General features: G+C 41.4%; 1 protein-coding gene across 1 annotated transcript in view; it reads left to right on the top strand.

Annotated features, from left to right (window-relative positions):
- The window catches only part of CSMD2 (CUB and Sushi multiple domains 2), a gene marked incomplete at both ends in the record, with an annotated part of 607,174 nt that overhangs the window by 535,533 nt on the left and 55,203 nt on the right, over positions 1 to 16,438 (top strand). Inside the window, 2 exons of the mRNA XM_083370102.1 lie at positions 1,262 to 1,408; positions 8,607 to 8,795. Coding sequence (XP_083226228.1) covers positions 1,262 to 1,408; positions 8,607 to 8,795 — 336 coding nt within the window. The remainder of the gene's footprint in view (positions 1 to 1,261; positions 1,409 to 8,606; positions 8,796 to 16,438) is intronic.

The raw sequence follows: 16,438 nt of genomic DNA, 5'->3' as shown, positions 1-16,438 counted from the left end.
CCCATCCAGAGTGGTCTCTGGGGATTATGGGGATTATGAACTAGCAAAATTGGTAGTGAATTGGAAAAATCCACACCAGGTAGGTTTCTACAACTTGCATTGAGCTAAGTGCAAAATGATGCTTTGAATGGCATCTCAGGAGCCTTTCTTCAACATGGCCCAAAGCCATGTAAAAAGAACTTTACAAATGAATGGGTGTGTATGTGTAAATAAAACCAAATAGTATATACAATTAATTTAGCTATCTTAAGTTAGTCTTCCCTATTGCAGCGTTTCTTACCAGGGTTATTGTTGCAGAGGTAAAATAAGAGGAGATTATGTCAATGTCTCTTAGTTTCCTCCCCCCCCCAAAAAAAAAATATGAGCGATAAGGACAGGAAATAAAACAACTGGGACAAAATAAATAGATTCCCATGTTTCTTTGAGCAGTTTTTCTTAATCTCTATAGTTTTAAGAATTGTTGTTGTTAGTTGCGAAGTCGTGTCCGACCCATCACGACCCTATGGACAATGTTCCTCCAGGCCTTCCTGTCCTCTACCATCTTCTGGAGTCCATTTAAGCTCATTTTAAGAATACACTAGTCAATATTCTGGAGGAACATTCAACTTGAAATCCACACATCTTAAAGTTGGTGATGTTGAGAAATGCTGTACCAGAGACTGAATAAATTAAGAAATCTGGGAATAAATATCAAATCACATTCTCTCATGCACAGTGACGTAGGAGTTTCATTAACCAAGCAGGTTGGGACAGAATTCAAACAGATCTCACTTGGAAGTTTGTGACACCCATCCCCCCAAAATATGTGGGAGGCTATAGAGTACCCCGGGCTTGGTTCTGTATATACTGAAGGAATTGAACAGGATGATGACCCTTAAAAGCTTTGGTTCGATCCAGTTATTTAATTTTTTATTTTAATCCCATTTATATCCCGCCCTTCTCCGAAGACTAGGGCGGCTTACAAGCTTAGCAGTAGCCTTCATTCTATGTATATGCCTGCTTGTTAGGGCTTTCACACACACACACACACCCAAGCGGCATTATTACAAAGTCAGCTTAATTGCCCCCAACAATCTGGGTCCTCATTTTACCTACCTCGGAAGGATGGAAGGCTGAGTCAACCTTGAGCCTAGTGGGACGCGAACCTGCACTAATTGCAGGCAGCTGGTGTTACTTAAGGAGGCATTAGCCCACTGCTCCACCAAGGCTCAAGTTATGGCTTTTGGTTGGCTCATGCTCTGCTTTTCTGATGTTTCTAAAGGGCCTTCAGGTCAAAGTCCACTGTTACTGTCTCTAAGTGGAAATTACTCTGCACCACTGGTGGTGACCAGTTCAGGAAACAGAGCCTATCTCCACTGGTCCTCTGATCATGCCTACAGCAGGAAAGGCTTCCGGATCCGATATTCTGGTGAGTAGGGAGTGCGAAAGAAGTCTGATCACCTTTGCATAAAGCAGGGGTAAACTGATGAGAAAATGCTTCTTCTTGACTTACTTTTTCTGGTATTCTAAAACTAGAAGTGAATCTCATTAGTTTCCCCATAGAAAAATTATCCAACCTGTTTGGGATTTTTATTATTATTATTATTGTTTGTTTGCTTTGCTTTTGTTGTTTAATTAATTCCTTCCTTTCACGCATCCTTTTGGTCACTGAGTCTGAAGTCTTGGATTAATGCAATTTGCTTCTGAATAAACATGAACCAAATTGTGCTGTAAATGGAATCACATTCAGGGTTGCGGCTTGCATTTTTTGCTGTAATTAATTTAGCGAAGGGTATTTATTATTAATTATAGGCTCATTGAGAAAGAATACACCATGCTAATCTCGAAGTAATACTGTGGTGCGTAAACCCAAAAGCCGTTATTTATTGCAGGTCAACTAATTTTGTGCGCAACTTGTTAATTTTATAAACACAACAAACCAGCTTTTCAGTTCACCATAAAACTTTCCGCACCGTGGATCATTCTTAAAGTGAGAAGTGCTGAAAAAGAAATAATGTGGTTTGTTTCAATATGACTAAATTGAGGTTATTGTTATTCAGGGAATAATCATTGGTTACATAGCTAAATTCTAGACAAGTACTCTGCTGGGAGACATTGTCATTCTCTTAGGAAATTATTTTGATCCATCTAAAATACAATGTTGGTTTATAATTGGGAACCATTGTTTCATGGTCATATGGAGATGACATAACTGTGAAATAATTATAGGTACCATAACAAAAAATTCTTGGGTGGCGCTTAGAAAATCTGCAAATTGACAAAATTTCCATCTGTCAATTGCAAAAAGCCACACTGCTTAAATTCTCACATATACATTTTGACATCATGGGGTCCTGAGAAAAACTCAGGAACCTATGCTATGAAGTCTACGCTCAATGCTATGAAGTCTAACGCCAGCTAAAAACTGGCATCTGTGACTTCACGTTGCCCTGTTTATTTTATATTATTATTATTATTATTATTATTATTATTATTATTATTATTATTATTATTATTATTATTATTATTATTATTATTATTAATAGAAGATGAAAAAGTTAAATTGCTCTGGGACTTTAGAATTCAAACAGAGAGGCACCTGCCACATAATACCCCAGACTAAACAATTGTCGATAAGAAAGACAAAAAAGTCTGGATAGTGGAATTGGCAGTGCCTGGAGACAGCAGAATAGAAGGGAAAGAACTGGATAAGATAACAAAATACAAAGACCTGCAAATAGAAATAGAACGACTGTGGCAAAGGCAAGCAAGGGTAGTACCAATTGTAATAGGTGCCTTGGGTGCAATCCCAAAACAACTGGAGCACCACTTGAACACCATCATCGGCATTGACAAATTCGCCATTAGTCAATTACATAAGGTGGGGACAGCTTCCATCCTGCTCCTTACTCAGAACAGTTTCCATCCTGTGACGATATCTGCAATACCATCAAACATCCAGATCTGCCTATGCCAGGTCCTTGGTAAGGACTCGATAGGTAGACAGAAATGCCAAACCCAGTCTGAACATCTGGCTGACTGTGCGATGATCAATAATAATAATAAAAGATGGCAGTTGGGGAAGGCAGATATATACATTAATGGCAATTCATGATATGAGCGCATTTTTCCCCTAAATCTGACATATGAATTCAAGTTGTAGATTTAAAATATACAACTGTTCACTATATTTCAGTTGCAGGAAATGCTGTAAGTTCCCTGTTATCATTTGAATTCTGGAGATTCAAGCTAACATATCTTAGAGTTGCTAAGGTTGAGGAACGCTGCTCTACATCTATAAAAAACTGAACTGGAGGCATGGATTGAAGGAAATGAGAAAAGTTGACCTCTGGTTCTTATTACTCTTATTTGTTTCCCAACCATTGCCACAAAACAACCCATTAAGAATGCATGTTAAAGAATGGGAACTACATTTTTTTCTTGTCTACACCCCTTTGGATCCTGCATATTTGTGTGACTTGAGGTGGCTTCCAGTAACTAAACTAAACTTAATCCATAAAATTGCAATAAAAGAACTGTAAGATATATATATATATATATTGAATGACTGGAAACATTTTGCTGAAATAAGAAATATCAAATTGGGTTTAAGTGGAATAAAGAGGTTGGGGGGGAAATAGATGAAAAAGTAGGAAAAGTGTGGAAGACGTACATATATGATTTATTTCTTTTCTCTTGTTCTCTCTCTTGTTCTGTTTTTATGTATTTTAATATATTGATTTTTTAAAAAAAGTGCAATAAAACAATCATAATCAAGAGACCTCTTAAATACTGTTAATAAAAGGATCTTTCTGCCCAATTGTTCTCAGAAAAAGGACTTGTTTTTATCATTTTCAGAACACATGAAGAGAAGCTGCTACTGAAAATTTCATAAACAGGCATAGAACAATATCTGAATCTATTTTTCATTTCTTTTGCATTTACTACCTTTGTATGGTGAAAGATGAACCTGTAATAGTTTTTTCTAAATTTCCCAGAAGAGAAACAACAATCATTTCACCATTAACATTTTCATGCTGGATGTTTTATCCTGGTCCCGATTTCATATGAACTTTAATTACTCCATTTTTATAAAAGCAATTATGAAAGGTTTGGCAAAGGGTCCCTCAAAATTAAACAAGCCATTCTTAGAAAAAAAGTAATTTTTAATTACTTAATGAAAAGCAATCCAAATTGAGGTAGGGACATGCCTAAATGTGTCCTAAAAACATTAATGGTGTTATTCTATAAATGAATTAATGTTTAATTGGAATAAATTATGTTTTTGGTGGGGGTTTTTTTGCTGAACAAACAAGAGGAACTTTATTCCACTGTGATTATTGTGGCTTGCTTTATAATTCCAGTTTGCTTTTTAGAGTCCCAAATTCTTTGCACTCTGAAGGGTTAGAAAGCCAGAGGATTGACAAAGATAGGGAAAAAACCCCCAGAAAGTTTATATATTTGGTTTTTAAATGTAATAGTACAAAGGTAAAATGATGTATTGGTTTTGACTCACAGCAGAGTTAGATGACAGCTACCCCAAAAGTTGCTGTACTGCAACTATCAGCATCGATATGAAGCATGACTTATAGTGAAGGATTCTGGGATTTGTAGTTCTGCAGTATCTGGAGTGCTTCAAATTGCCTATTTCTAACCTTCAGAACCCCTTCATGGATTACTGTCTTGTTGTGCTGAAGGGGCTTGCATAATTCAATGAAGCTGTGAGCTATGCCTTGCAGGGCCACCCAAGACAGAAGGTCATAGCAGAGAGTTCTGACAAAATGTGATCCACTGGAGAAAGAAATGGCAACCCACCCCAGTATATTTGCCATGAAAACCCCATGGATTTTACCAAAAAGCAAAAAGATATGACACTGGAAGATGAGCCGCTCAGGTCGGAAGGCGTCCAATATGCTACTGGGGAAGAACAGAGGACTAGTACTAGTAGCGCCAGAAAGAATGAAGCGACTGGGCCAAAGCCGAAAGGACGCTCAGCTGTGGATGTGTCTGGTGGTGAAAGGAAAGTCCGATGCTGTAAAGATTTTTTCTCCATAGGAACCTGGAATGTAAGATCCATGAATCAAGGAAAGCTGGACGTGGTCAAACAAGAGATGACAAGACTAAACATCGACATCTTAGGTATCAGCGAACTAAAATGGACAGGAATGGGTGAATTTAATTCAGATGACCATCAAGTATACTACTGCGGGCAAGAATCTCTCAGAAGAAATGGAGTAGCCTTCATAGTCAATAAAAGAGTAGGAAAAGCAATACTGGGATACAATCCTCAAAATGACAGAGTGATCTCAGTTCGAATCCAAGGCAAACCATTCAATATCACAGCAGTCCAAGTCTATGCCCAAACCACCAGTGCTGAAGAGGATGAAATTGACCGGTTCTATGAAGCCCTACAGCACCTTATAGAACTAACATCAAAAAATGATGTCCTTATCATCATGGGGGATTGGAATGCTAAAGTACGAAGCCAAAAGATAACCAGAATAACAGGCAAGTTTGGCCTTGGAGTACAAAATGAAGCAGGGCACAGGCTAATAGAATTTTGTCAAGACAATACGATGGTCATAGCAAACACTCTTTTCCAACAACCCAAGAGCCAGATCTACACATGGACATCACCAGACAGTCAACACAGAAATCAGATTAACTATGTGTTCTCAAGCCAAAGATGGAGAAGCTCTATACAGTCAGTAAAAACCAGACCAGGAGCTGACTGTGGCTCAGACCATGAGCTTCTCATTGAAAAAACTAGGCTTAAACTGAATAAAGTAGGGAAAAGCACTAGGCCACTCAGGTGTGAACTAAATCATATCCCTGTTGAATATACAGTAGAGGTGACAAATATATTTAAGGAATTAGATCTGATAGACAGAGTGCCTGAAGAACTATGGATGGAGATTCACAACATTGTACAAGAGGTAGCAACTAAAAACATCCCAAAGAGAAAGAAATGCAAGAATGCAAAATGGCTGTCTGAGGTAGCTTTGCAAATAGCTGAGGGAAGGAGGGAAGCAAAAGGCAAGGGAAAAAAAGAAAGACACACCCAATTGAATGCAGAATTCCAGACAATAACTAGAAGAGATAACAATGCCTTCTTAAATGAACAGTGCAAAGAAATAGAAGAAAACAATAGCATAGGGAGGACCAAGAAAATTGGAGAGATGAAGGGAACGTTCAATGCAAAAATGGGCATGATAAAGGACCAAAATGGCAGGGACCTAACAGAGGCAGAAGAGATTAAGAAGAGGTGGCAAAATTACACAGAAAATCTATACAAGAATGAGCTTAACGTCCCTGATAATCACAATGAGTTGGTCACTGACCTCGAGCCAGACATCCTAGAATGTGAAGTGAAGTGGGCCTTAGAAAAGCTGAGCAACAACAAAGCTAGTGGAGGTGACAGTATTCCAGCTGAGCTATTCAAAATCTTAAAAGATGATGCAGTAAAAGTGCTACACTCAATTTGCCAGCAAATTTGGAAAACTCAACAGTGGCCACAGGATTGAAAAAGATCAGTTTACATTCCAATTCCAAAGAAAGGCAGTGCCAAAGAATGTTCAAACTATCGCACCATTGCACTCATTTCACATGCTAGTAATGTTATGCTTAAAATCCTACAAGCTAGACTCCAGCAGTATGTGGATTGAGAACTACCAGACATACAGGCAGGAATTCGAAGAGGCAGAGGAACTAAAGATCAAATTGCAAACGTATGCTGAGTGCCAAAGAATTGAGGCCTTTGAACTGTGGTGCTGGAGAAGACACCTGTGAGTCCCTTGGACTGCAAGATGATCAAACCGGTCAGTCCTAGAAGAGATCAACCCTGACTGCTCTTTAGAAGCCCAGATCCTGAAGTTGAAACTCAAATACTTTGGCCACCTAATGAGAAGGAACGACTCAATGGAGAAGAGCCTAATGTTGGGAAAGGTTGAGGGCAATAGAAGAAGGGGAGGACAGAGAATGAGGTGGCTGGATGGAGTCACTGAAGCAGTAGGTATGAGCCTAAATGGACTTCAGAAGATGGTAGAAGAGAGGAAGGCCTGGAGGAACATTGTCCATGGGGTCGGAATGGGTTGGACATGACTTCGCAACTAACAACGACAAAAGGATGAATAATTCTAAAGAAACTTCTTTGGGGATCTGAACAATCATCAGAACAGCTGCTGAGGGGAACTGTTTAGAAGGAAGTGAGATCAGAGCAGTGGATCTTTTATGGAGGCAATAGTGGCCATTTGTGAAAAATAGAGGACATTGGGGTCCTTTTAAGTAAAGGAGAAATGTCAGGGGTGAAACTTACACTTCTATGACTTTGTCTTCTCCAGAGCTTCCATCAAAATGTCATTTTAAGTCCCTAACTTCACTTAAATCTCTTTTCACAACTGTTGATAATAGTTTGACTTGGTTCAATATAATCAGCATCCCATAGCCATATGTCACCTAATGATATTATTACCAGTAATGTGTGCTACATTTATGACTGAAATGGTGAGTTTCATTATATAGCTTCACTAGACTGTAAAGGCATGAGAGCATGCATGTGTATGTGTAAACTAAACTACCTAAATTGAAAAATCTGGGATGAAGGAAAAATGTCTATGTTGGTCAAAGAGACCCATAGTCAAAATAGCATTAACAGGTCAACCCTGGTGGTACGAATGCTTCTGTTTAGCCCTATTAATTCATACCATGTTTTAAGGCAGCTTCCTACAATCTGGTGCCCTCCAAATGTGCTGGCAGCACAGGTACAATAATTCCCAGCTAACGAACAACCATGGGAACTGTAATCCAACCCATCCGGAGAGCACCAAGTTGAAGCAGGCTGTGTTGGTAAATAATAAAAGATGAAAAAGACAGGTTGGGTCTATAACATAAATCAGCTATTGAGAGAAAACTCTGCATGGTTTGGAAATATGAAAGTAAGGATAACAAACAAGTGGAAAGTTTTCCTCAAGTGAATTTGACAAAGGCAGGTTTTTTGACAACAGAAGCCACAGTATCTCTGAATGGTGACACTATACAGTACAATGTACATCAGGGGTCTTCAAACTTGGCCCTTTTATGACTTGTGGACTTCAACTCCCAGAATTCATCAGCCAGGCATACTGGCTGAGGAATTCTGGGAGTTGAAGTCCACAAGTCATAAAAGGGCCAAGCTGAAGACGCCTGGTGTACGTCATCAGTGCCAGCTGATGCCTGAAGGCCTTAAGTAACATGTCTTAGACACTGGGTTCTAATTATTCTATATGAAGTTATTATTAATACTATTATTACCTTCCATGATTCATACAAGCACGAACTTCAGCTATCAGAATCTTCAGCCATATCTAGGCCAACTGGGAAACTACGAGGGCTGTAGTCCCTCCATTTTGAGGTTGTGCGAGAAGAGGAAAGCTGGTTTAACGTATGAATGTGTGCTGCGTCTTTGGTTCTGGCTTATTACCAAAGCCATAGTGTTAAATCTCAGTTGCATGGAGGTACTGTGCCAAAGGTCTATGGCTGAGCTTTGCAAGGAGTGGATTTGAGCAGAGCCATTTCTCTTCAGCTGTAATTGCATGATGTTCCATGCTTCTGAGTATATGCATATGTATGTTTTCCTCCCACTTGTCTAGCCCCTTATTGCAGCCTCCCTCCAGCACCTCTCCATGGCTCTATCCTCAGCCACTCCGGCCTGCAGCCAGGAAGCACCATCTGGTTCGGTTGTGACACCGGCTACCGCCTTGTTGGCCACAGCTTTTCAACGTGTTCGAGACACCCCCAGGGTTACCACCACTGGAACAAAGCCATTCCTTTGTGTCAAGGTGTGCAGGAGACAAATGACAACTGTATACTTTCCTGTTGTTTATTTGAACATTTATCCTACCCTGTCTTGCAACAGGCTGGGTGTTACAATAATGTAAGGTCTAAAAGGGCTGGCTGTCATAATGCCCAAAATGTTGCACAAATGTTATATGCCCCGATTATTAGAGTTTAACTCAGGCAAGACTGTTTTTCTCTTTCTCTGTTTTGGAGTAGTTGATTTTTCCTCTTTCTGTTATTTCTGCATCTGCTCTGACATATTCAGTGGTTCAGTTGAGTGGATAATTTATTTATTTATTTAATTAAATTTTTATACCGCCCTATTCCCGAAGGACTCAGGGCAGTTTACAGGGCAGCATAAAATACAATATAAAAATAGTATAAAATTAAAATAGATTAAATTACTTAAGCCCAACAATTAAAACAATATTAAAAGCTAAAATCCCTTCAGTCCAGGCCTGATAGATCAAAAATCCAGGTTTTCAGGTCCCGGCAAAATGAACGCAGATCGGGGGGCAGTCCGAAGTTCCACCGGTAAATCATTCCAAAGGGCAGTCGCGCCCACAGAGAATTTGACCATCCATTGGACTTCGCGTCTTATTTCCAATGGTCTCTGTCACAATGAAACTTGGCATCGGAAACATTTGTTTTCTAATTTGAAGGGAACGCATATAAAGCTATGTTTTCAAAATTGTTGCAGGATCTCCCAGCTTTTCCCAAAACTACCCTTCAAAAGGAAACCTAAAAGTAAGTGTGGTTTCATCCCCAGCAGAAAGTAATTCCTTGGACTCTTCTAAAATGGGGCAGATTTAAGTTAGTCTTTAACTGTCACCAGATCTCTCTGGTGAACTTTACACCATTTATCTGAGCAGAGCGGAGCTATGCAAGTCTTACTAATAATACCCCTTTCTCCTTAAAAGAGGAGAACTAAGAAACGAAGAGAAGCAGTTCAGCCTAGTCAGCGCACCTGTAGTTGCCATGGCAACTATAATTTTCAAAACCCCACCAGAAGCTACACATTAAAACCCACCAGTGCAATGTGTTTCTACTTGCATAAGGCAGGAATTAATTATCATTGTGTTCTGGAATGAAGAGTCAGCTAATTTTACTGGGTGGAACCCAGAACATCCAAAGAAATACTGTGGATGCCCTGGGTTAATAATTAAAGAGTGCCAATAGAAGGGACTGTCTGTAGCTGAAGGTTGAGTTGTGGAGTCCATGGTGTTCTCTGAGCTTTGTTGTTTGCTTGCAGATATTTCACTCCGCAACTAGATAACATCTTCAGCAAACAATCAAGCTCAGAGAACACCAAGGACTCCATAATTAAAGAGTTTTTAGCACCATGCAGATATTGTTTTGAAAAATGAGGAAAGTTTTGGCAGATATTCCTGTGGAGATAACAAATATAGGACGATGCATTTTATTTATTTTGCTTTAACAGCTGCTGCATTGGGTGAAGGGAACAAGAAGCACATTTGGCTCATTGGCAATAGAACTTGGTTGTCTGCAGCAACTTGAGTTTTTGTTCTCTTCCAGAAATGTCTCTGAGTGTCCGTCAGCCTACTGACCATTCATAGGTCACACTTCTTCATGGGGTGGTACTGAAATATTAAACTATGGCTAGGTAACTTGAAGGGATGCGGTGGTTCAGTAGGGACGTGGTGGCTCAGTGGGTTAGGACGCTGAGCTTGTCGATCAGATGGTCGGCAGTTTGGCGGGTCGAATCCCGAGTGCCGCGTAACAGAGTGAGTGCCTGTTACTCATCCCAGCTTCTGCCAACCTAGCAGTTCGAAAGCACATAAAAAAATGCAAGTAGAAAAATAGGGACCGCTACGGTGGGAAGGTAACAGCGTTCCGTGCGCCTTTGGCATCTAGTCATGCCAGCCACATGACCACGGAGACGTCCCCGGACAAGCGCTGGCTCTTCGGCTTTGAAACGGAGATGAGCACCGGCCCCTAGAGTTGGAAACGACTAGCACGCATGTGCGGGGGAACCTTTACCTTTACCTTTACCAGGTAACTTGAAACATGACACCTACACATTTGCACTAATATCAGTTTCTGCGTAAGATAAATGAATGGACAAAAGCTTGATGATTTATTTATTTATTTATTTATTTATTAGTTTTTATAAACCGCCCTTCTCCCGAGGGACTCGGGGCGGTGTACAGAGGAAGGAAGGTATACAGATTGAACAATAAAGATAATAAGAAACACTAATGAACACAAACTGGGACCCCAATTAACGCTATCATGCCAGGCCAGCCTGCTGAAACAGGAAAGTTTTTAAGTCGCGACGGAAGGTACGGAGGTCAGGGGCCATCCGGATTTCTGTTGGTAAGGTGTTCCAGAGGGCTGGCGCACCCACTGAGAATGCCCTCCCCCTGGGGGCCACCAGCCGACATTCCTTGAGCGGTGGCACCCTGAGGAGGCCCTCTCTGTGGGAGCGCACAGGACGGTGGGGTGCTGACATCGGCAGAAGGTGCTCCCGAAGGTAGTCCGGACCCATGCCATGTAGGGCTTTGTAAGTCATCGTTAGCACCTTGAACTTCACACGGAAGGCAGCCGGAAGCCAGTGCAGCGCACGGAGGAGAGGTGTGATATGGGAGTATCGGGAGGCTCCCAAGAGTGTCCGTGCCGCCGCACTTTGCACCAGTTGAAGCTTCCGAGTGGATCTCAAGGGCAGCCCCATGTAGAGAGCGTTACAATAGTCTAGGCGAGATGTCACAAGGGCATGGGTGACTGTACGTAAGGAATCCAGGTCCAGATAAGGCCGTAGTTGGCGAATTAGTCGAACCCGGGAGAAGGCCCCCTTGGTCACAGCTCCAATGTGGTCTTCCAGGGAGAGCTGCGAGTCTAGGAGGACACCCAGGTTGCGGGCCCTATCAACAGGGGGAAGTAACTTGTCCCCAATGTTAAGCAGTGGGACGTTCTGAATCTCCTGGCTTCCCGGTACGTACAGCCATTCAGTCTTGTCCGGGTTCAGTTGAAGCCTGTTTCTCCCCATCCATTCCCGGACCGCTTTCAGGCAGCGGGACATCACGTCTAGGGCATCACTGATATTGTTTGGAGTTGAGATAAAAAGCTGGGTGTCATCAGCATACTGATGGTACCCTACTCCAAAACTGCGAATGATCTCACCCAGCGGTTTCATGTAGATGTTGAACAGGAGAGGCGAGAGGACCGACCCCTGAGGGACTCCGCAAGCGAGAGGCCTCGGGGTCGACCTCTGTCCCCCTGTCAGCACCGACTGCGAGCGACCCTGGAGAAAGGAGGAGAACCAACGCAGAACCGTGCCTCCCACTCCCAGTCCCCTGAGGCGTCGCAGCAAGATACCATGGTCGATGGTATCGAAAGCCGCCGAGAGGTCTAATAAGACTAGGACAGAGGAATGGCCCCTGTCCCGGGCTCTCCAGAGATCATTCATCAGAGCGACCAATGCCGTCTCCGTGCTGTAGCCCGGCCTGAAACCCGATTGGTACGGGTCTAGATAAACCGCTTCATCCAGGATCTGAGGAAGTTGGTGCGCCACCACGCTCTCAACAACCTTCGCAAGGAAGCGAAGATTGGAGACTGGACGAAAGTTATTCAAGGAGGATGGGTCCAAGGTGGGCTTTTGATGATCCATGGTTGTTGGTTTTTTTTTTAATTTAAAGGTTCCTACAATTGCTTGGGGAATAAGAGACTGAGGCCCTGGTTTATGACACAAGGACAGCCTCAGAGGCATTAGTATGAATGTTAGGGATCCAAAAAACCAGGGCATTTCTACTCAACCTTTAGAATTTCAGTATTTATAGTCACAATTACATCTGGTGTCATGTTCAGGAACATTAGATCTATCAATCCATTAACTTAGATCACATTTTTTTTCTGAATAAACCACAATGACTGTGGTTCACTTGGAAGAGTTAGCCATAAACCCCAATTAACGAAGTCCACCCTCTGGGTTCACAAACCAGACCAGCCATATTTTGTCTTAGATCTGTCTGTGAACCCCAGCTATTTTCCATTTTTGAACCCCATAATTAGGCGTTGTTTTTTTCCCCCCTCTTTAAAAATCATGTCCCAGTGGTGGGATTCAGCCGGTTCACACCACTTCGGCAGAAGCGGTAGCTAATTTTTTGTCACCCAGGCCCGGAATAGAATTCCGGAAACGGCATCCACACAGAGGACCGATTGTTCACCTGTTGGAATCCCACCACTGATCCAGATGCATGCCTTCTCTCCAAATATGTAACACAGCTCCAACAAAAGATGTGAGGTGCCACTTGCTGCAAACAACCCAATCATTAATCTGAGACCTGGCAGGGTTGAATAAATCTGAAAAAATGAAAACATTCCCTGTAGATCTCTTGCCACCATTGAAATCCAGACTCTGATGGGAAGACAGTTAAGGAAGGTGGGGGGGGGTGAGATAAAGATCAGAGATTGTCTGATTAGACTTACTTAAGCTTCATTTAAAGCAGATTCATTTGTAATAATAGCCTTGCTCCTTGGGGGTTCAGTGAGGCAGAATGATCTGTTTGAGTTCCTGCTAACCAGCCAGCCCCCACCTCGCTGCTTCTCTGAACTCTTTCCAAAACAGACTTCATTGCTCTTTTATTGCTTCCCTTGACCTCTAGCCACTCTTTCAGGTTTCCACAATCAGATTTAAAGTTCTTTGCTGCCCTTGTAAACTCATTTTAGGCTGTGGGAGTCAGGGTTTTAATGAACTGGTAAATCATTGGGTTTAGCTCTGGATGTGTTTTTTTTTCCTCTCAGGCATGCTTGTTGAAATATATCAATGCCAAGAAACCTGAAGTAACATCAAACCTTTCCTGGCAAATCTTTGTCAAAAGTCATATGGGCAAAGAGTCCTTGCTTAATGATTGGTTGTTTTACAACCATTTGAAATTAGTCTGTGGAGATTCTCAGTCCTCCAGGTCGTGGTTGTCCCCAAAGGGCTTTTTCAAAAGGCGACTGGACTTTGTTTTTCCTTGAAAACATTTCATTTCTCATCCAAGAAGCGTCTACAATTCCGACTGAATGGTGGAGGATGGAAAGAATTAGATTTTTTGCAGTCAGCTGCAAAAGAAGCTTCTTGGAAGAGAAACAAAACATCTTCCAGGAAAAACCAAGTCCAGTTGCCTTTTTGAAAAAGCATCTTTGGGACATTCAAAATCAGGAAGGCCACAAGATGGGTGTTTTATGGCCCATAAAGCACTCCCAATCATTGTAAACGGTCACACACATACACCCCATGGTTACATGACCGCATGTCAGGTGGGCCAGGCTTTATAACAGTTACAGGTTCCACACTCACAAAATAGCAATTTGCAATTTTTTTTTTGCTCCTATATGGCAAAAACCTCAGTTAAATGAATGGGTTCACTTAACGACTGCCATGAAAAAGGCTGGAAGATTGCTTCCAGTCACCATGGTGCCTTGACCTAAAACAGCAGTAAAATTAGGACTGTAATTCTAGACCCAGTCATGGACATAAATTGAGGACTACCTGTAATGATATGTTCCTTTAGCTTAAACATTTTGCTGATACCTTACTGTTTTGTCCAATGTTCCTTAATTTTCTTTGCATCCTGGAGCTGATAAATACAAGCATCTACACAGATAAGCTCAACTTAAAATGCCAATATTTTTTATGGATGATCATAAACCCTAATATAAAAACAAATAGCAAATGCCTATTCTTCTTTAATAATCCAAGTGATTGTGTTCAGTCTCTCTGCATCCATTTTGGATGGTGCTCCCAAATTATCCTCTTAAATTGCCAATCTAATCTGTAAAATAACAGATGTTCTGTTTCATTGCTATAAAGATTCCATCATGCCATATTCTGCAAAAGGATACTAAATGCTCCAAATTAGAATGCTGTTTTGATGCAAAAGAGCACAAGAGATGTTTCCATCTTGTTTGATGAACCATTTGTTAAATCCAAGAACTTGTAACTGAGTCCATTCCTGCCTGGCCATCTGTACTAGAAGCAAAGTAGATGGAAGTCAAGGGCCTTCTCTAGTTATTTAATGAGCTTTGGGTAAATTGCAACTGGTCTGAGCAGAACAGTAGGATTAACTAGGCTGTATGTTGACATAGGATTCATAGAAATTATCCAGATGAAGACTGCTGCAAGATTTTAAATGCAAGTGTGCCAGGTGTTTAAAGATGGTTAAGACGCACCTTTCCTAACTAATATATTTTATAAAATGGTATAAGTGGATCTATCTGTCTATCTATCTATCATCTATCTATCTATCTATCTATCTATCTATCTATCTATCTATCTATCTATCTATCTATCTATCTATCTATCATCTCAGAACTTTTGCAGCAAAACTGGAAAAAAACCTGTCTAAAGTGGGTTTAAAAGTAATCAGGGCCAGAAAAGGAATAACTCCAAGGGACTGAGAGTCTTTGTTAATCAAAACCCCAATAAAAATCTGGAAGAGGGAAGCTGAGTCAGGTACATCAAGGCAAAGGAGAGACTCTGAAGGAAAGTGCAGCAAATTCTTCTTTCAAAAATAGTTTGTCCATAAGATTACTAGACCCCAAACCCTCTCTGAATATTGGAGTCTGGCTGTCAACAACCTGGGGGCTGTTATTTAAAGAATTCCTCTTTGACCTCAAGATAAAGCTTGCTCTTTTCTGAGGTTGAATTCATTTCCTCTTGGTGGGAGGCAGATGAGATAGAAATGCTGCCAGACACTTCACTTTTCGCTGGTTAGGTAAACTCCCCTTTTGCTGGTTTTCATTAAAGCTCTAGCAGCTGAGACTTTCCTTCTCTCACTTGTAATAAAAGCCTGGAATGACAAACTACTTTGTCTTTTTGTTCAGGCCAATGTCATTCTTGATTTCCCATGATCTTTAGCCCATCTGATAAAACTGAACTTAATGGTTGGAGAGAGGGGACGTTGAAAATGTGTGATGAATTCTTAGTTTGCCTCTTTTGAAATATTTCCCTCTTGCCCATTCTTCTCCGTCCTGCAGAATTTTCTGGTTTGCCTCGTATTCACTCTCCACAATACAGGTAATCCTTAATTTACAACCACAGTTGAGGCTGGAATTTATATTGCTAAGTGAGAAATTTGTTAAATGACTTTTGCCCCATTTTGCGATGTTTCTTGCCACATTGGTTAAGTGAATCAGTGCAGTTAAATTAGTAACATGGTTGTTAGGTGAATCTGACTTCACTTTGCTCGTCAGAAAGTCACAGAAGATGTCTATGGAGGTTCTCAGTTATGGTTGTGTACATAAATCCTTCCATTTCCCACCATCTAGCCACAGCTGAAGAAGCTTCTTGGATGAGAAGCGAAACCTCTTCAAAAGAAACACACAAGAAAGTCCAGTTGCCTCCGGGGGGGGGGGGGGAAGGACCTTTGGGATTCAGCCAGTTTGCACCAGTTCAGGAGAACTGGAAGCTAATTTTTTGTTGACTTCGGCAAACTGGCTTAAACCCTAGCCTTTTTTTGCAAGGCCCAGAACAGACCACCGGAAATGCATGGATGCCACTTCTGGATGTCCATTCTGGGCCTCAGAGGTGCAGATTCAGAACGGACTTCTGGAAGGTGGTGTCCCACTCAGAGAACCGGTTGTTCAGGCATTTGAATCCCACCACTGCTTTGGGGTCACAAAAGATGGTCACATGACCCCA

This window comes from Vipera ursinii, assembly GCF_947247035.1.
Source record: "Vipera ursinii genome assembly, chromosome: 9".
Classification (NCBI taxonomy): domain Eukaryota; kingdom Metazoa; phylum Chordata; class Lepidosauria; order Squamata; family Viperidae; genus Vipera; species Vipera ursinii.
Note: the sequence above shows the minus strand (reverse complement) of the source record. Positions and strands in the feature narration are given on the sequence as shown.